Genomic DNA, 19,996 nt, shown 5'->3' on the forward strand with positions numbered 1-19,996 from the left:
GGAGCTATCATATTACCCCTCACTTACATCCTTTCTTACCACAGAATGCCCGTTTCAAGGTCATGGATGATCAATATCGGACTCTAATGCGAATCTCTGTAGCAGACCCAATGGTTCTGTCACTTATAGTGCCCAATGCCAAGCGGAGCCCTTACTTCCAAGGTCAGCATCTACAACAACTACTGAAAGCAGGATCTGTGGAGCTGGAGGCCATCATCATGGCTCTGGAGGATGTCCTTTATGGGGTATGTGCCCACTTCCCCCGCCTTTTCTTCCTCAGTGACAGTGAACTGGTGGCCCTGCTTGCTGCCCCTCTAGAGACCTGTGAGGCCCAGCCATGGGCACAGCGCTGTTTTCCTCACATTAAAGCTGTGAACTTCAGGTCCTACCCAAATGATGAGAAAAGTAAGAATGGCCAGGAGTCAAGCTCAAGCATACAGATCCCAGTGGAGACGATTGCTGTGCTAGGGGCATTTGGGGAGAAAGTGGAGCTTCAGAGTCCTCTTTCTCTACATCCAGATCTTCCTAAGTGGCTAGCCTCTCTGGAGAAGTGTCTGCGTTTTGTAATAGTGAACTTGCTGCAGAGCTGTGTGGCCACCCGCCTTACTAAAGGCCCATCCCTAGTTAAGGCATTGAAGGCACTGCCTCAACAAAGACAGGTACCCATGCAATTATATGTCCAGCACTGGCTAGATGCAGTCCAGGTTTTTCCATGGCAGTGTATACTGGTGGCAGAGGAGGTAGTGTGGCGCGCTGAGATGGAGGAAGTTCTGTTTGAGCGGGGAACCATGAGCACATTTTCCATACATGTACACAAGCTGGAGGTGCTGGTACAATTTCTGCGAGATCAGAGGCACTCCCAGGGTGAGCAACCTCTGCCTTCTGTTCGCCAGACTAGCCTATTCAGTGCCCTGCTGGTCATGACAGTAACTCATCGGGATGTAGCACAGCTCCTGGAGAAACACCTTGTCAGTGATCTGAAAGATTTCCACTGGGTCCGCCAACTTAAGTATCACCTGGGCTCATCTCATTTGAACTGCAAAAGCCCACTGCAGTGTCTTAAGACTATTGCATCTACTGAGCCCTCTCTGTCACCAGCTGCATGCTGGGTAGATGTGCTCGGCCGGTCCTTCATATATAATTATGAGTACCTGGGGCCCAAACTGGGGCCTCTACCCAGCCTGGTGCATGAGCGGCAAGTGTTGGTTCTCTTACTGGCCCTGGAGGAGGTGGCCTGTGGGACCCTACTGGGCCGAGATGGTTTGGGAAAGACAGAAATGGTGAATAGCTTGTCATGGACCCTGGGCCGCCAGCTGGTAATGATGCCCTGCTTGCCCCAGATAGAGTTCCGATGTCTTAGCAATTACCTGAATGGTGCTCTCCAGAGTGGGGCCTGGCTACTGTTGGAGAACGTTCACCAACTACCTCCTAGCTTGCTCTCAGCACTGGGCCAGCGTCTGGATGAACTACACCATCTTTATGCCCCACTGTACCAGAAAGCTTCCAAAAACATCAGTACCATAAACCCTGCTAAGGCCCCATTCCTTGGTGCTGGTTTCTTTGAGAAGCATCGTGTGTCCATGCGCTTTGGCTATGGCTGTTTCCTGACATTTCCTGCCCTGAGCCCTGATGTGCCTGCCAATCTGCATCTGCTGCTTCGTCCTGTGGCATTTGCACTGCCTGACTTGCAACGAGTGGCAGAACTTAACCTGCTGAGTGCAGGGGTGCGGGATGCCTCTCGACTGGCTATCCGCCTATCCAAACTATTCTCCCTAGAGCGTGAGCTAGTGTCTGGGACCTTGCCCTGTCGCTTGTCACTGCTCAAGCAGGTACTGGAAGACACAAAACAGACACTAAATGCAACTGAGGAGGGAGACAATTCCCAGCAGCCCCACAACCTAGCTGCCCCTGAGGAGGTTGCCCTATTGCATGCCCTATTGCACTCACCACTGTTCAGCATCCTTGATGGGCTCCGCCTGCAGAAGCTCAGAGAGCTACTATGTGGGATTTTCCCTAATGCTAGCCACGTGCTGGCAGAGCCTGTGACCCACAGACTGATGAGGTCAGTCGTGGTGGAAGAACTCCAGCAGCTAGGCCTGCTTCCCACCCCTCACACACTGACGTCTCTGGAGCAGCTCAGTCAGGCCCTGAGCAGGGCCTCTGGTGTTCTGCTCCTGGGCCCTGCAGGCAGTGGCAAGAGTACTTGTTGGAAGAGCTTACTAAAGATTCAGAATCGGCTGGCAGCCATGGAACAGACCTCAACCCGGGGTTTCCAGTCTGTGGAAATTGCCCACCTATATCCTAGTGTGCTCAGCACCCAAGAATTCCTAGGGTGGTCAGAGGGTCCCTCCTGGCATTATGGCATCTTCCCCAAACTTCTTCATGCTGCCCCTCCGTGTAAGAGTGTGGGCTCAGAAGAGCAGTTAGAGGAATTCACGGGGATTCAGCAATGGATAGTATGTGATGGGGCCCCTAATTCTACATGGATAGACTCCATCACTTGCCTCTTAAGTGACCCTCCCCAGCTCAGTCTCCCTAATGGTCAACAGATAGCACGGCCCCTCAGTACCTTTTTCTTGATGGAGGTGGCAGAAGCAAGTGGCATGTCTCCTACAGTGGTAGGCCGGTGTGCTCTAGTCTGGTGTTGTGGGGAGCAGACTTGGCAGTGCATGCTTAATGTCTTGATGGCATCCTTACCCCATGAATACCATCTGCAGCAAGAGACAATCATTGAGCTCAACCACCTAGCTGAAGTCCTGGTGCCTTCTGTGCAACGATTCCTTACCCGCATAGGTGCCAGCTCTCTGCTACAGGTACATGGACATCAGACTGTGTGCCCAGGTGTGGCAGAAGTCACCAGTCTGACCCGCATCCTGCGTGCTCTATTTGACCCCCACCTACGCTTATATGAAGAGGAGAAGCCACGTGTCCAAGGTAGGGAGGTTGAAAGCTTGGCTCTTGAGGGAGCTGGGATCTTAGGGGTAACTGGGTTACACCTGAGCCAGAAACATGGGTTCCTTGGTGAAGCTGGTCCAGGGAACTAAATGTGATGAGAAGTTATGTAGCCAACCTCTGTTTTCCCTTCTATCGTCTTTTTCTATGGATTCCTATTCTGACCATGGTGACCACTGCAGAAGATTTTAGTGGCAGCGATCTTGCAACCCAAAGCTTCAAATCTTCAAAGAGCAAGGCCCAGTCTGACAGTGACAGTGTGAATAAAAAGCAGAGGAGACATTTGCTGGCTATCAGCAGCTTCCTTTTTGCCACAATCTGGGGCTTTGGAGCACACCTTCCCTCCAGGTACCACAGGAATGGGAAGTACATTATAGAAAAGAACTGTGGTAGACTGGTCTGCGGTAATTAGAATCCATGGGACATTACAGTGGGGATATGATAAAGTATATGAATGTCATAGATGGAGCTTTTATGACTATCTGACTCTTGCCTGTGTGTCCTCTGAGCAGGTATTGGCCTCTCTTTGATAACTTCATGAGGAATTCTATTAGTTCCCTGTCCAACTACCCTGAGCCACCTCCTTCAGCCTTGGTGTTTGATCTACATGTACATCTTGAAGATGGGACACTGGTCCCCTTTGCTGGCCATTACCTCAGCAGCTGTGTCAAAGGAAGTCTGAGCACTTTCCAGCCCACTTCCCAGGTATGAAGACAGTGAGGAAATAGCTTGGGTTGAGGCGAAAGGAGCTATGCTAGTGGGTAGCCCATATTTGAGGGCCTCCTGAGGCCCACCTGTTCACATACTCTGTTTGGTGTTTCCACAATTACAAGAATACATAACCTGTTCATAGCTTTAAGACAATTTCCCTGGAACTAATTTGTGGCTTGATTGCTATCCTATCTGGAACTGCCACAGTAAGCCCTGCTCCTGCTCTGCAGACTGAACGACTTTTGTATGTGGTGGACCTGCTTCTATCAAATGGACAGCCGGTGCTGCTTGCTGGAGAGATAGCCACAGGGAAGTCAGCCTTTGTGGAGGTGCTAGTGGAGCCAAATCACCCTTCCATTCACAGCCCCATTCACCCTGCTTTAAGTTCTACCCACCTTCGCCACCTGCTGGGCAGAGGGGTCCATGGCCAAACACAAGTCGGCTCATACCTTGGGTATCACCAGGACTCCAAAGGCTCACTCCTTTTCTTGATGGAAGATCTGCACCTGGCCGCTTCTGGTGAGGAGCTGGGAGGAGGAAATGAAGGGAAAGTAATGTTCACTGATTCAAATATCTGCCTACAGATCAAACCTCAGTATATTTTTTTAGTGTTGTTGTCTGATTGTACATGTTTTCTGAGCAATCATGTCCTCTCTCAAAGCTTCCATCATCTCTTTGCTTTGATAATTTTTATCTCCAAATCAGACATCACTCTTAAACATAGACCTATTTATCCAACTATCTACTATACATCTCTACTTTAATACCTCAAATCTAGCCCTAATCTCATCATGCCCTTCCAAATTGCTCCTGTGTCTCTGAGTAACAGATACCACCAGCCAACCAGCTGCTGAAGCTATAACTCTTAATTTTTTTTTAACAATTAGCATGTGTGTAAATGCATGAAGCAGAGCATGCCATTGTCACATGTGTGAAGATCAGAAGAGAAACTTGAGTCCTCTCCTACCATGTGGGGTCCAGGAATCAGATTCAGATCTCCAGGCTTGGTCGCAAGTGCCATTATCTGCTAAGCCTTCTCACTGGCCCACAGGACAGGATTCTTGTTGAAGTCTCTTCATCCTTGACTAATGTCTAGTCCAGTGTTTATCAACTGTGTCTCCTAAATACCATGGGAATCTTTGCACACACTTCTTAGAGGTAGACAATGATTACCTGGAACATTGACAGATCTACTGTGAAGCCCTTTGTGATCAGATATTCTCTGACTTCTACACTCTACTCTCATTGGATGCAACAAATAGCTCCTGGGAATGCTGTGCTCTGCTCCCTTTCCTTGGCTTATTTTGCAAAATCCTATTTATCTCCAAGAAGCCTGAGCCCCCAGGCTGGGTTAGGTATCCATCCTAAGCTGTATACAGGTTAACAATCTAATTGTATGACTGCATACATATTTGTCTTTTTGTCACATTCAGAGCTACATGAGGACATGACTCTGTCTCATTCATTTTAGTAAACAAAATAGGAGCTAAGTGCTTAATAAGCATTTTTAAAAGAAGAGATAATGGAAAAAGGAGACTGACTAAAAGTTAAGGATATTGAAATAAAATTTCAAAGTATGCTATCTCCAGATGGCAGGTTCTACGTGTGGCATGAGAATAAGCATAACTAAAATTTAAATGGAAGTTGTTGGGAGTCAAGGAAGTCAGTGGGCTAAAGTACTTGGTGGCTTTTCGAAGCAGGTATTAAGGTCTATTATGGTATGTAGAAAACTTGAGCCCGGTGTATTAACACTTTTAAAAACTAAGAGGTAAAATTTATTGAATACTATGTCTTAAATGCTTAATATTTTTTTGTTTTGTTTGTTTGCTTTTTGTTTTTTGCTTTGTATTTTTGAAACAGGGTTTCTCTCTGTAACAGGCTATATTGTCCTGGAACTAGCTCTGTAGACCAGGCTAGCCTTGAACTCACAGAGATCTGTCTGCCTCTGCTTCCCGAGTGCTGGGATTAAAGGTGTGGGCCACCACTGGCCAACTTTATGTTATCTTAAAATTTATAAAGTATAGAAAGATGGAGATTTTTGTATTTATGTTTCTGTGTGTGACTGTCTGCATGTGTATATGTACTAAGTGCATGCCTGGTGTCCATAAGTGCTAGAAAGGGGCATCAGATCCCCTAGAACTAGAGTTACAGACTATTGTAAGCTACCATGTGAATGTTGGAAATAGAACCTTGGTCCTCTAGACCAGCAGCCAGTACTCTTAACCACTGAGTCATCTCTCTAGCCACAGATAGGGATTTTTGTAAAATGATGATTTTTAAAAAGGAATAAGTTCAGAGTGGGGAGAATGTTAGGGAGCTGGAGAGGTAGCTCACAGGTTAAGAGCTCTTGCTGCTCTTCCAGAGGACGTGAGTTCAGTCTCAGCAACTCACTGGGCAGCTTACAACCACTGATAGCTACAACTCTAGGAGAGCTGATTCTCTCTTTTGGCCTCTTGGGGTGACCATACTCACACACAGACCCACAGAGACAAAGACAGACAGACAGATAGAGATAGAGAGAGACAGAGGCAGACAGGCACGCACGCGTGCACACACACACACACACACACACACACACACACACACACACACACACACAGTAAACTTCCAAAAAGGAAACTGACAAATTTTATAGCTTGTTTGAAATACCTTAGCTATTAAATATTAATAGCTAAGTATTAATCCTGGTGGATTAATACTAAAATCCAATTCTGTTTTGCTCGAAACCTGTCATTCTTTTCAACTATGTTTTGTCCATTATGATGAATTTAAATAGTAATTAAGGTGTCAGTACATAATAAAAAGAATAAAGATGGGTCTAATAAGATAGATGGATACATAAATAATACATTTCAGCTAAGAAAATAAAAATAGGAGGACCAAAAAACATTGCAAACAGTACAGAAAGTAAAGAATGTTAGAGCTGCTAGTGTTAAAAGCTTTCTTTGGGTGACAGCCACCAAAACATTTCCTACAAAATTTAAAGAATGGCACACATTAAAGAAAAAAAAGAAGAAAATATGACCCACTATCAAAAAGAAGCAATGAGCTGGGTATGTTGGCACATGCCTGTATTGCAGCTTTCAGGAAGCTCAGGCAGGAAGAGTGGAAGGAAGATCAGGAGGTCATTCTGAGCTACACAGTGAGGATCTGCCAGAAGGAAGAGGGAGAAGGTGGAAGGGAAGAGGTGTTAAATAGAAACTGACCCTGGCATGACAGATGTGTTAGAGTTACCAGGCAAATACTTTAAAGCAACCATTACAGTATTCAAGGGGCTGAAGAGTTCAGCAGTTAAGATCACTTGTTGCTTTTCCAGAGGACTCAAGTTTGATTCCTAACACCCATATGGCATCTGACAACTGTCTTTAACTCCCACTGCAGAGGGTCTGATGCCCTCTTCTCACCTCCGTGAGTACCAGGCTTGTATGTGGTGCACATATACACGCAAGCAAAACATTCATACATGTAAAATAAATAAATGTAAAAAAGTAGTCAAGGGTGCTTGAGAGATGACTCTGTGGTTAAGAGTATTAGTAGCTCTTTCAGAGGACCTGGGTTAATTCCCAGCACCTACATGGCAGCTCACAACCACTTGTAACTCCAGCTCCGGGGGAATCTGATGCCTTTTTCTGGCCTCTGCTAGAATCTGCACATACATGGCATATGTTCACACAAATACACACAAAGACAGAAATAGATAAAGTAAATAAAATCTTAAAAAGAAAAGTCAAATGCATTTGTTCAACAGTGTGGCAGTGGTAACTTATGGAAACCAGATGTGCAGTCACGAGTTAAAAGCATCAAAAATAATGACTGCATATAAACAACTGTCATTTTCTTTCTGAACTTTCCTTAAAAGATAGCTGGTAGTCAAGACAAATACAATGATGTTGTTAATAGGGTTGAATGTAAGTAGAAGTGGGGAGAAATAAATTGTATTACAGTAGCGTTTTCTTGTACTTGCCTGAGGCAAAATCAAACATGTCCCTAAATAAAGTACATGGATAAACATTGGAAAAGCCAAAGCCTGGAACTAACCTCCATGTGTTGATGGATCTACAAATCAAATTGTGGTATTGTCATAATGCTACATTGTATATTGTATAACAATATATCAAATTACTGATGTATAAAAGCATATGAATGTCAAATGAAGGCAAAGGGAAAGAAAACAGATATGATCAAGTAGCTGCTACACGATTCTATTTAAACAAACTTCTAGCGAGGCATGGTTGACAGCAAGAGCAACCAGTTCAGAAAGCTATATCTGCATGGTGGTAAGGGGGTGGCTGTAGGCTGTAGAGAAGCATGAAGGAGCTCTTGGGGCTGATGAAATCTAAATAGCACTGAAGTGGTGGTTTACAGAGGTGTCCATATTTTCAGAACTCTGCTATACAGTTAAGCATATACTTTGTTTTGTGTAAATCACTTTTTCTCTTTATGTTTTCAGATTAGGATATAAATCAATGGGTTTCGTTATGGTATTTTCATACATATGTATCTTTATACTTTGTTCTCAACTCTTCCTACTTCCCTCCTCATTCTCCTTGCATCTCTAAGAAATCACATCTTAAAGTCATTTAAAATTTTATTCCTGTGTGTGTGTGTGTGTGTGTGTGTGTGTGTGTGTGTGTGTGTGTGTGTACATGTACAGGTGCACCTTGTACCACAGCATGTATGTAGAGGTCATACTCAGGAACTGGGCCTCTCACTTTCTCTAGCAGCAGGATCTCTCTTCTCCAGTGCTATGTTATATATTCCAGGCTACTCACAGCTTCCCTGCAACTCTCCTACCTCCCATCTCTCAATAGGTGTGCTGGGATTACAAATAACACCTGGTTGTTTTATATGGGTTCCAGGGATTGAATTTTAGTTGTCAGGCTTGCTTGGCTAGGCACTCATATTCACTGAGTCATCTGGCTGGCATTTTTTGGGGGAGGCAGATTCTCATGTAGGTCAATCAGGTTGACCCTAAAGCCACTATGTAGCCAAAGGTGGCCTTGAACTCTTGATCCACCTGTCTTTATCTCCCAAGTGCTGGGATGATAGGTATGTACCGCCATGACTGGATCAAAGCATAGGTGTGATATAACTGTGCATTCTCTAGTGGAGATGATTTGCACTTTCTAATTGGGATCTGACTCAGTTTCCAAATATTACAAATATTACAATATCCATTTCCTTCAGGCAATGAATAGGTAGGATCTCATGGAGGAGAGAAAAGACATCACTTTGTTTAGGAATGTTGTGGAGAGAGAGCAACTTGCTCAGAGGTTACCAAGTGCCAGAACATCAGATACACAGAATTCCTTTAGAACTCTGTGTGCTGGAAAAAGAGGAGGCAGGGATGGGAAGCATACTGGGATACTTTCATGTGGGCTTGCACATGTCCTCAGTGCTGGTCTTAATATTTTTGCAGACCCAGAGAAGAGCTGCCAGCCAGTGCTAGAGACTCTGCGCCAGGCAATGGAAGGCACAATCTATGCCCGAAACTCTTTGGAATTACAAACGCTGCAGCCTACAGTCAACTTCCTTGCCACTGCTACAGTGCCAGGTTACTCTGAGCGTCCACTCTGTCCACGTCTCTTCCGGCTCTTCACAGTGCTGGCCCTGGACAACATGACCCAGGACACCCTTTTGAGCAGGCATGTGCCTAGTATCCAAGCCTGGCTTGAGCGCTTCCCCTCTGTGGAGCGTGAGAACACTCTGGCAAGAGCTCTCGTCAGAGCTTCAGTGAAGGCCTGGAAGGCTGTGTGTAACTGCTTCATGCCTTCACCTCTCCGCCCACACTACCGCTTTTCCCTGCATTCTGTGAGCCATATTCTGGGAAGCCTGCAGCTGTTGCCTAGCAGAACAGGCTCACGAGGTTCTGTAGATACTTTCCATCACCAGGAGCACCTTCGCCGGGTGTCTGGCTTGCGTGGAACTCGCCTGACTATCATGATGTCTATGCGCATCATGGCTCGTCTTTGGTTACATGAGGCACAAAGAACATTTTGTGACCGGCTAGACAGCGACAGGGAACGTTCACATTGTGCTAACCTGCTTCTGGAAGTAGCTCAGAATGTCTTCTGTTGTGATCCAGAGTCTCACCCCTTGGTCAAGGACTATGAGGAGGAAGTGGAGGAGGAAAAAGTGCCTGAAGTAGAATCTGAGGGAGAAATAGCCCAGTGGGAGGACTTAAGCAACAGTGACAGTGAGTCAGAAGAAGAGGAGGATCCATACGGCATTCAGACCAACACAGTCTCATTCCTCAGTGATAGCGGTCTAGCACCATTCCCCATAAAGTCAGTAAACAAGGAGAACAGAGAAAGTGTAAATCAGATGGCTGAGCAGGAGGAAGATATAAGGGCTTCTGGTGATAAGCTCCAGTCAGAGATACCCAAGAATGAGTGGCAGATGGCATCCCAGATGGACTTAACTTTACCCTTGTTGCTGCCCGTGCTGTTGCTCTATCCCCAGGAAAAGCCCTCAGACCTGGTGTTCAGTCTGGAACTCACACTGGGATCTAACACTGAGAATCCCAACATGTACTTAGAACGACAGTGGGGAAACCTGGAAAAGCAGTTGGCTGCCTCAGCTGTTCGGCTGAAACTGAACCCCAACCTTATTCGGTGCCATATGATGACCCAGCACGTGGCCCGCCTGGTCCGAGTTCTGGCTAGGCCCAGGCAGCATGGCCTACTGCTCTCCATGACTCGTGGTACTGGGCGCCATACAGCCATCAGCCTGGCTTCAAGCATTTGTCAGGCTCACCTCTTTCATTTGCCATCTGAGTCAGAGGAGGCTACTTTCCAGTGTCTCCGGGATGCCAGCTGGTGTGCTGGAGTATTAAACCAGCCAGTGGCCCTTCTGGTGCCTGATAATGTGAACATTGCTATCTTTCAACGACTGGTGGCCCTAGCAACCTCGGGTAGCTTCCCTGACCAGTACACAGAGGCAGACCTGGATAACATTGAAGAACATCTCCCCAAGGACAACCCCGTGATTAAACTTATCATGAAGAAGGACACAATATTGCACAGGTGAGGCCCAGAACCCATCCGTGTCAGCTCTGTTTTACTCTTCCCTGGCCAAAACGGCAAGAGAAAAATCTTTAGGTTGTTACAAGAACTCTGAAGATGTGGGCTAAAGGGTCCATGTGGAACAGGGGTCTGGACATGTAAATAGGTCTACAGGAAGATGACAGCTGAGTCTCTGACTTACAGGTTCTACCAGCAAGTATGTAGCAACTTGCACATGCTCTTCTTGATGGGAGATGACCAAATCCAAAAGCAGCTGCCCTCCACCCTTCTCCTGAGGCTCCTTCAACTGGCCACTGCCAGTGTTGACCGCTATGAACCCTGGGATCAGGCTTCCCTGGTCAGGATTGCCCAGTACCACCTAGAGAATGTTCAGAGTCTACCTCTTGATGATGGTGAGCCACTTCTCATTTGTTCCTAGCACTTGTCCCAACCAGCTAGTGAGATTACTGCCCAGGTGGGTTCTCTCGTCCTCTTGATCAGATATATCTCACTCTTCTTCTCCCTTTCCTTGCTTTCTGGCTGATGTCTCCTACTTTCCTTCCGTTCTCATTACCTTCCAATCCTACAAATCCAGACCAAAACTATATCAATTGCAGGCTCTTTGAAGTGCCCAGACATCAAAGCCTTAATTCCAAATGTGGCCAAAATCATGGCTCTCATCCATCTTTCATCTGCCTACTACCATCAGCACTTATGCCCTGCATTGCCACTTGTCACCCCCAAGACGTTCCTGGACTTCTTGGACATGTTCCTGCAGCAGCAGCAGCAGATGATCCTGAAGATGAGAATGAGGGCCTGGCGGTAAGCATCCCCATTCCTATGGTTCACTTCTTTCTGCTCTCTTGAGTCCACTCACTTGTATACTGTGTTTCCAGAATCCACTCTGCCCTGAAGACTCTGAGGCTGCTGGTTGAGAGGCACAGCACCCAAACTAACCTCCTAACTGACCTGGAACAGCAGCTAAAAGGCTCCTACAAGGTAAAGAGGGAGAAGACTGTGAGATTTACACAGTTGTGTCAAAGCAAGAGAAAAAAGGGACCAGAGCAGAACCAACCTAGGTGAATCTTGGTTCTTGTTTCTTTTAGAGTAGTCTTTTCCCTGGAGGGTCTCTCTAATCCCTGCTCTATCTTCCGTTAGACCCCAGGGCCCACAGTTTCCCATGATATAGCTCAGATTAGATTGACTTTTCTAACACAGAAGTCTCAAATGTCTGCCCCTGGGTAACTTTAGTGCCTTGACTCAATACAGGCAGTTGGTGTGCCCCTGAGATCTCTGGATTCCTTATCCTTTTCAGTGGGATTCATGACAGCCATCTGCTTTCCCCCTCCGTTACTTTGTTTTGTAGCTTTCTTTAAAAAAAAAAAAAAAAAAAAAACCTATGTATAAGGCTATGGTGAACAATGAGAAGATGTGGATGACTAATGAAAATGGGGAATATACAATACACTACAGCAAGGACACAAAATCATATTTAAATGGCATACTAGACATTGGTGTCCTAGATTTACATAGTGAGCCTCTGCTGCTGGGTATTTCCCAGAACCATCTCCTTTCTTCCCTCTACTTCTTCTAACACTTGCTCCACTTGCTCATCAACCTTCCTCTTTCCACCTGAATGTTACCCCAAATGCAGTTCCTTTCTAGTCCAAACCCTAATCTTTTTGCTTTTATTTGCAGAGCCAATGATTTTTAAATAAATAAACCTCTCATATTTTGCTAAAACTAGTGGGGTGGGAATTGTTACTCCTTCCACAGCCAAATGCTCCATTTGAGGTATTTTTACAAATTAGTGAGAAGTTTTGCTTTTAATAACAATGGCTTTTGAAATAGCACTTTGTTTTAGTTTCTATCACATAAGTCTTTGAAAAAGATTCAGTACTGGTTGCTGAGAAGTGAACTAGTGTCCCATTCTCAATGAGGTAATCTGCTCAATTTGCTAGTAAGCTTTTGGGCCTTGCAACTTCTCACACCTAAACAGACTCTTTATGCCAGGGTGAGCAGGGCTTTTCCCCACGTTACATAATCTCCATAGTATTCTGTGTAAATTGTGGCCCTGGAGTTCTCATAGTGCTGGTGCCCTCTTCCTATCCTGGTCCTCCTATGATGACCAGGTTCGACCTCAAGACTCAGATGAATTAAAAAAAAAAGGGGAGTGAGGGTGGTAGAAAGTTCAAAGTAAATAGGGTCTCCTTTCTTACATTTCCTAAATTCTAGTATCTTGCCTTGGGTCCTACATTTTTCTCAAGATAATTAATACCATGAATTATTGATTTGATTGAGGAGTCCTGCTATTCCTTGATTTCTTATATGACACTATAATATAGGAAGCTCCAAATACAGATAGGAGATATTCATAATCTCAGGGGTCATTTGGTTAGATCCTTTGATCATTCACTTAATGTTCCTAATAATGCATCCTTCCAGTGTTTTCCACCCCCAAAAATGATACTACAATTCCCTTAATCATCTAAGTCAAATCCCCAGAATCATTCTTGTCTCCTCCATTTTTTTTCCTTTCTCATACTTAATCAGTTCATTTATTAATTGGTATTGCCCAGGACCTCAGTATGTAGCACAACATATAGAATGAGGTGAATGTTCAAAACATTCCTCTAAAATACAAAGAACAATGAAGAACCACAAAGCTGTTCCTTAAGGTAACATCTGGACAGGTATAAAGGGATGTGGAGAGGAAGAACACCTGGGTTGAAGCATCACCATGAATGAAGACACATAGACTGGAGAACACTGACCACACTAGGGGAACTCAAAGTCAGGAAATGTCTGGAGAGTATGGTGCTCAGGGAACAAAAAGAATGAGCCTAGAAAGATGAGAGTTAAGAACGTGAGTGTTAAGACACAAAAACAATGAAATTCAGTTAAAGAAAACTAATTAGTGTGCAGTGTGATGAGTGGTGGGAGGAAGAGAATAAGCAGAAATGAAGGCACCAGCTAGAAAAGTAGTGTGCAGCTCAGAAGAGATTCTGAGTGTTAATGGACGTTGGGAATGGAGATAAGAAACATTTAGGGGGTATAATGGGAAGATCTATAAAAATGAGTTAGGTTTGAGGAAATAGAAGAGATGGAGCCAAGAGCAGAAAGATTTTTCTCTGTGAGTAATCTGAGAATATTCTGTCAAAGTTCTTTGGAAAAAAAGGACACAGAAAGAGGAGTAATATTGCAAGACAGCTAAGGAGTAATGAATGCATTTTGCGAACATTTAGAGTTGGAGGGGCCTATGAGAGGCTTAAGTAGATGGATGCATGGTGTAAGGCTGGGGAAGAAATGTGGCTTTAGAGAGATCTGGGTTTTTAGACTAATGATATGGTATAGTAAAACACTACTCCACACAGTACAATCTATCAAGACCATGATATTAGAGGAAGAGAAGAAAATGGGGGCTTGGAAACTTGTATTAAGGAAGTATTTAGGGATAGCAAAAGAAGAGGGCCAGGGGAGGAGAAAGCTTCCAGAGGAAGGGACAGTGTTCTCTGACAACTGTTGCTAGGGAGTTGGGAAGAGAGATGTAGCACAATAGTTACACATGAGCTTTGGAGTTAATTGTATGGCAACAGGATGGCAGGAAAAGCACCCCTTCCACCGCCAACTTAAGGCTCTACTACTAGATGTATAAGTCACACACCCAGAGCAGAATCTACGACCTACTGGGAATATGACTGGGTCACCCTATTCATGCTCATGATATCTGTGTGTGAGGGGGTGGGTGGTCTCATACAGCCTAGGGAATGAAGCTGCAAGGTCTGGACCTCTGTTCACAGAATGTCGGTATGTATCAAAGCCAGCTTGAACAAAGTAAGCTCCTATACAAGCAGAAGATGGCAGAATGTCAACATCAGGAGAGCCTCATTGAGAATCTGGTCAGGCAGCAAGATGCACTACAGACCCAACAGGAGGCTTTCCTGGAGCAGGTAGGCTCTTCCTGCTACCTTCTCTGCTAGGGAGAGGACAACCACTCACAGGATGCTCAGAAGACAGAATGGGGTGACTAGTAGAGCTCCTGGCAGGGAGGCCAAAGTTACAGGGTGGCTTGGGAATGGATCCTCAGGAGGAACCTTAAGAGAGATTATTTCTCTTGGACACATCCTTAAGAATGAGCAGAACATGGCAGGATCTCTGCAGCGTGCATCTGTCTTCATTTTTAGATGGGCAAGGCATTTCTAGGTCCTTTGAGCCAGCTACAGGTGGCTGACTTTGAGGAGATAAGAAGCTATCGAGCCCCACCAGATGCTGTAGTCCAGGTGACGGATGCATTGTGTGACCTGTTCCACCATGAGACAGGCTGGGCTAGTGCCAAGCAGCTGCTGTGTACTGAAGATTTTTATCAGGTAGGGAAGATGAGGTACCATAAAAAGGAGAGGAATCATGTAAAGGATGAATTGGGCAGGATTAGCCTATTGAGCCAAGGTCAAGAGCACCCTTGTCTTCCCTTCTCCCCTTAACAATGTCCCAGGAGCTGGTATTCTTCCCCAAGGAGAAGCTGACTGACTCAGAGCTGATAAAGTTAAATCAAGCGCTGAAAGCTCCAGGTATGAGTGATACAGCCTTGAGGTCAGTAAGCATCCCTGCAGCAAGTCTGGCAGTCTGGTTACGGGCTGTTCTGAGGTATGGGCTGGCACAGCGCCGGGGATTACCCACTGGCCTGCTGCTACGGCAGGTGGAGGCAACACTGGCTAGGGAGCAGGCCCGCCTAGGCCAATTCCAGTTCCAGGCCCATGATCTGCTAGAGCAAATTTTGTCTCTGACTAAGAAGCTAGAAGAAGCCCAAGCCTCTCATAACCTCGTCATGGAGAGCCTCAATCAGGCGCAATGTGGACAGTATCACAAATGGCCCATGAAGACTGCATTGCTCACACCCATGCACATGTGGACCATACAGCTCCAGGTGAGAAGCCCTTCCCAGATGACTCTCTCCCATTTCATTTTGCATCCCACCATATGCCTTGTTTCCTCTTGGTTTCCCACACCTTCCTTTCCATACTTTCCTCTTCATATCACCTTGTTCCCCTCGGGTAACCTTCTGTCTGCCCCTCCACATACCTCATGCTTTGGTTACCTCTCCCCACCAGAAGTTGAAGGATCATTGCAAGACTGTGTTTGGAGATGCCCTCTTGTGCTCAGCTGCCATTGTCTATCTGGGTCCCTTCCCACCACGGCGGCGCCAAGAACTGTTGGAGAAGTGGCTGTCTCTGTGTCAGGGCTTTGAGGAACCACTGGCGCCAGATGATGTAGCCCAGGCACTGAAGCAGAAATCTGTTGGAGTGCCACCAAAGAACCCTCTGGTGCCCACATGTAGTCCCTTCAGGATTCTGACCTTGCTGAGCTGTGGATCTGAACAGCAGCAGTGGGATCGAGACCTGAAGCCCCAAGCGAAGTCAGCCCGCTTGTTAGGCCTGATGCTGCGAAGCCATATCCACTTCAGCAGTTGCCGTTGGCCTCTACTGCTTGACCCCAGCAACCAGGCCCTCATCTGGTTGAATCCACTACCCCTTAAACAGGACAAGTTGTTGGAGCCACCTTCCAAAGAGAACAGAGGTAGGCATGGATGATGATGGCCTTATGCTTCTGGGGTGTCTGAGTTCCCTAACACTCCCAGCTTCCTATGGTCTGCCCTTTCATGGTGGAGATACTGAGTTTCTGTGGCTAACACATATATTTTACCAGCCTGAACTATACTAATACATTTGTTCTCATTTACTGTTTATGTCTTATTGGCTTTAGCTCATGTTACAGTGGCCCTAAATCTGCATAGCTAGCCAAGCCATGACCTTCCACTTCTCCGCTCTACTCAACACCATGGAAAATCTTGCTTACAACTAAAGCTTATAATTTTGGGGAATATTTATTACCAAAACTCATGCAACATTCAAAAATTCTTGGAAAATATTCTTACTGGCTGTTTGAATCAGGGACCCATCTGAATAGAGTGTTGGCAGATTTCCTAGGAGAAGGAAATAAAGGGATCCACTTGTGAAAGAAGTCTGGGGAGTTGAATAGATGAGAGGACAATTCTCATCGTACATGAACAGAGGGTCTTTATAGAAATAATGCACTTCAGGACCTTGAAATGAGATCATTCTGCTCCTTAAGTGGGTGAGGCCTAGGTCCTATGACAGTCATCTTTTAAGAGAAGAGGACAGAGATGCACAGTAGGGGAGACCATACAAAGGAGGCAAGGTTATGGAGCCACAGCTGAGGAATTCCTAAATTCCACTCACCAGTGGATGGAGGGGCAAAGGCAGACTTCCCTTTAGAGTTTTTGTTGGGGATGAAGCTTTGCTGGAACTTTGGTTTCAGACATCTGGCCTCCACAACTGACAGAATATTAGTTTAAGCCACTAAGTTTGTGGAAACTTGCTATGGTCATTCCAGAAACTACTCCATATGCATCATAGTCGCAAGATATTTACCACTCAGGCATCATGTCAGCGTTACTGCTGGCAATCTATGTCTCTTATGTCAGGAAAGCAGACATTTTCAGAAGTGTTGGGCAAAATTTTGGTCCCCATGGTTTCCTTTTTTCAAGCACTTGGGATTATTATGTGCTAGGAAAGCATTGTACTACCAAGCTATACCTGCAGCTCTGACCTCTGCCTTCTGGTATGAACTTCAGAAGGTTACTAATGCACCAAGGTTACTAATCAATGTGCCTTAAGGAGAGCTATCATTCTGAATTATCTTGGTGAAGCTTAATCTAATCATGAGCCCTTCAGAGCAGAAAGGAGGAAAGAAAACACAGAGAGATTAGAAGGTCAGGGACAGTCAAAAGACTTGCTGGCTTGGAAATGGATGGGACTTAAAAGTCAACTGTAGGAAGGAAATTGTGAAAACCCAGTAAGAGCCAGGCTCAGTGGTACATACCTTTGGGCTCAGGTCCCCAAGAAGTCACAGCATGAGGATGGCTTGAGCCCAACCATTTGGGGACAGTTTGGGAAACATAGTAAAATCCTATCTTAACAAACAAAGAAACAAACAACAAACAAACAGCCAAACAACAACTATCCACTAAATCTGAAGGAGGGCCTTCAGCCCTAGATGAGACCTTTACCTAAGCCCAGTGTGTGGCTGATCAGAGAATCTAGCCATGCTGCGCTGGACCACTAGCCCTCAGTACTTAGGGATAATAAATGGTGGCTTGAAGTGCTAAATTTGCTATCAAGAGAAAATGAATGCAACTAACAGTAGACCCGAGCAGCCTCCACTTATAAGAGAATCTAGAAAGAAAACAAGTGTTTATCTCTTCTGGCAGGATAAATGGCTTGGGAATGGTTGTTTCCACACCATCTTCTGTGGTTTCCAGCACCCCAGCCATGACTTTTCTAGTATGATAGTTTATAGGCTTTTACCTACAAGCCACTGCTTCAGGCACCAATATCCCTATCTGGGAGGACATTCTGGTAGTTGGTATTACCAGAATAGCTGATGTTTAAAAAAAGGTGGGGGTGGGTATTGACTCTTCCAATCATCTGATAGAAAGGGCAGAAATGGAGCCAACTTCAGAGATGACTAACCCCTTTCTTGGAATTTTACAGTAATAATGACAACCAGCATTTATTGTTTGCCATGTGCTGGTCCATACTATGTATCATCACAATTACTCTACAGAGCAACCCTATGAGGTTACCACTAATATCAACTCCAATTTTCAGATGTAAAAACTGAGTTATGACCTTAAGCAGCTTTCCTAAACTGCCTTCCTCTAGACCTCCACTTGTGAACCCTTCCCTGGGTAACCAGAACTCCTCAGAAAACAAGCTACTGTCTATGAAACACCCTTTTGTATCTTTCCATCCCAGCAAAGTGTGGTGTGACAAACCAAGACAGTGAGGATGAAACGGAAGATGAAGGTGATAATGACAATGATGAAGAAGATAGAAATGAGGCCAATAACCAAACAAAAGAGCAGAAAATAGATGAAAACAAGAGCGAAGAGATGAAAGAGCAGGAGGAGAAAGAAACAGAGAAAGAAAAGAATGAGTCAGAGAGTTCGAGCTCAAGTACATCGTCTGAGACTCTGTCTCCACCTCTTTGCCTCACTGTGCTCTCAGGCGCTGACCTAGAGTTGGGTCCTCAGCTCCTGGAGGCAGCTGCCAATGGTGAGAACCACGACCCCCATTTCCTTCCCAAATTCTGTGGCCCCTCAATGTTTTCATACCCCAATCTGACCTCAGCTTTGACCCCACATTTCACCATGTTGAAGAATCTTGATTGAGCCCTCTTATCAGCCAAGAGAGAGGTGATCAGAAGCAGATCTTGTGCAGGGACTGGGTGGCATGGATGCTGGCATTGTGGATAATTGTTCTTACTTCCCCTCACAGGCCTGCCTGTGCTCTTGACTAATATGGAGCTGAGCCTAGGGTGCCAAGAACTTCGTCGGCTGCTGTCGAGGGAGAATCTGAGTCCACCCCATGTTCAACCTGGCTTCTGTCTCTATCTGAGCACTGCCCTTCCCATCCATGCTTTGGAACGAGGTGAGTGCTGTAATTTAAAAAGCGGCATGAGAGAGAAAGATGCCATGTGACAGAGCTCTCATGGAGGGGTTTTTATTAGGGGAAAAGGAATGGGGAAAAGGGGAGGGAAGAGGGGAGGCTGGGGACAAGAGCAGCAGAAAAGGGAAGTGGGGGGAGGGAGACAGAAAGACAGGCAGGAGAGCAGAGAGAGAGAAAGAGAGAGAGAGAGAGGGGGGGGGGGGGAAGGAAGGAAGGAAGGAAGGAGGAACAGAGTGGGGGGGAGGGAACAGAAAGGGAACACAGTGGATGTGCACAGGTGGTGTTCTTTGCATCTGTAGCTATGGACATATCCTACAAGGACAGGCCAGTACAGGTGCCTGAATTCTAACAGTGAGGCCAGAAGATTACTTGCATAGCTTTGTAGACATTTTGGGGGGCCCCCAGAATCATCCCTAAGAGGGCTTCATTCAGTTACGCTCAGAGCTGGCTCCAAACTGTGAAAGAGAGCCAAATTCCCTGTCTACTATACATTTGACTCTGACATGGGTGAGTTAGCACTTTCCATGTGACCCCAAGTACTAGGTTCTGAATTGCTGAAAGGGTTGAATATTCTGGATCTGGGTCTGAATATGGAGATACTAGAAGAACAGATGCTGCACGAAATCCTGTGCAGAGAACGTCCAGAGCTTGAGACCCGCTGGCAGGACCTGAAAATCAGAGCAGTGGATACCTCCGAAGCTGTGGCAGCTGCTGAGGTGCCTGGGGGCCCAATCGGGGTGGAGTGGGATAAACATGGGAAGGGGTCAAGTATACAGCTGGAGATGATGTTTGGGGACCATC

The 19,996-nt window shown here is 45.8% G+C and overlaps 2 protein-coding genes across 2 annotated transcripts in view; one reads left to right on the forward strand and one right to left on the reverse strand.

The window, feature by feature from the left end:
- Dnhd1 (dynein heavy chain domain 1) overlaps positions 1–19,996 on the forward strand; it is a 63,432-nt gene that overhangs the window by 38,773 nt on the left and 4,663 nt on the right. The window contains exons 21-35 of the mRNA XM_051192563.1: positions 45–2,934; positions 3,135–3,300; positions 3,465–3,657; positions 3,894–4,182; positions 9,083–10,688; positions 10,872–11,080; positions 11,285–11,489; positions 11,564–11,666; positions 14,468–14,617; positions 14,852–15,034; positions 15,160–15,591; positions 15,776–16,241; positions 18,503–18,802; positions 19,025–19,177; positions 19,733–19,911. Coding sequence (XP_051048520.1) covers positions 45–2,934; positions 3,135–3,300; positions 3,465–3,657; positions 3,894–4,182; positions 9,083–10,688; positions 10,872–11,080; positions 11,285–11,489; positions 11,564–11,666; positions 14,468–14,617; positions 14,852–15,034; positions 15,160–15,591; positions 15,776–16,241; positions 18,503–18,802; positions 19,025–19,177; positions 19,733–19,911 — 7,524 coding nt within the window. The remainder of the gene's footprint in view (positions 1–44; positions 2,935–3,134; positions 3,301–3,464; positions 3,658–3,893; positions 4,183–9,082; positions 10,689–10,871; positions 11,081–11,284; positions 11,490–11,563; positions 11,667–14,467; positions 14,618–14,851; positions 15,035–15,159; positions 15,592–15,775; positions 16,242–18,502; positions 18,803–19,024; positions 19,178–19,732; positions 19,912–19,996) is intronic.
- Rrp8 (ribosomal RNA processing 8) overlaps positions 1–19,996 on the reverse strand; it is a 46,097-nt gene that overhangs the window by 3,893 nt on the left and 22,208 nt on the right. Inside the window, exon 8 of the transcript XR_007835015.1 lies at positions 4,059–4,190. The gene's annotated coding sequence lies outside the window, so the exon portion shown is untranslated. The remainder of the gene's footprint in view (positions 1–4,058; positions 4,191–19,996) is intronic.

This window comes from Phodopus roborovskii, unplaced genomic scaffold (assembly GCF_943737965.1).
Source record: "Phodopus roborovskii unplaced genomic scaffold, PHOROB, whole genome shotgun sequence".
In the NCBI taxonomy this organism is placed as follows: Eukaryota; Metazoa; Chordata; class Mammalia; order Rodentia; family Cricetidae; genus Phodopus; species Phodopus roborovskii.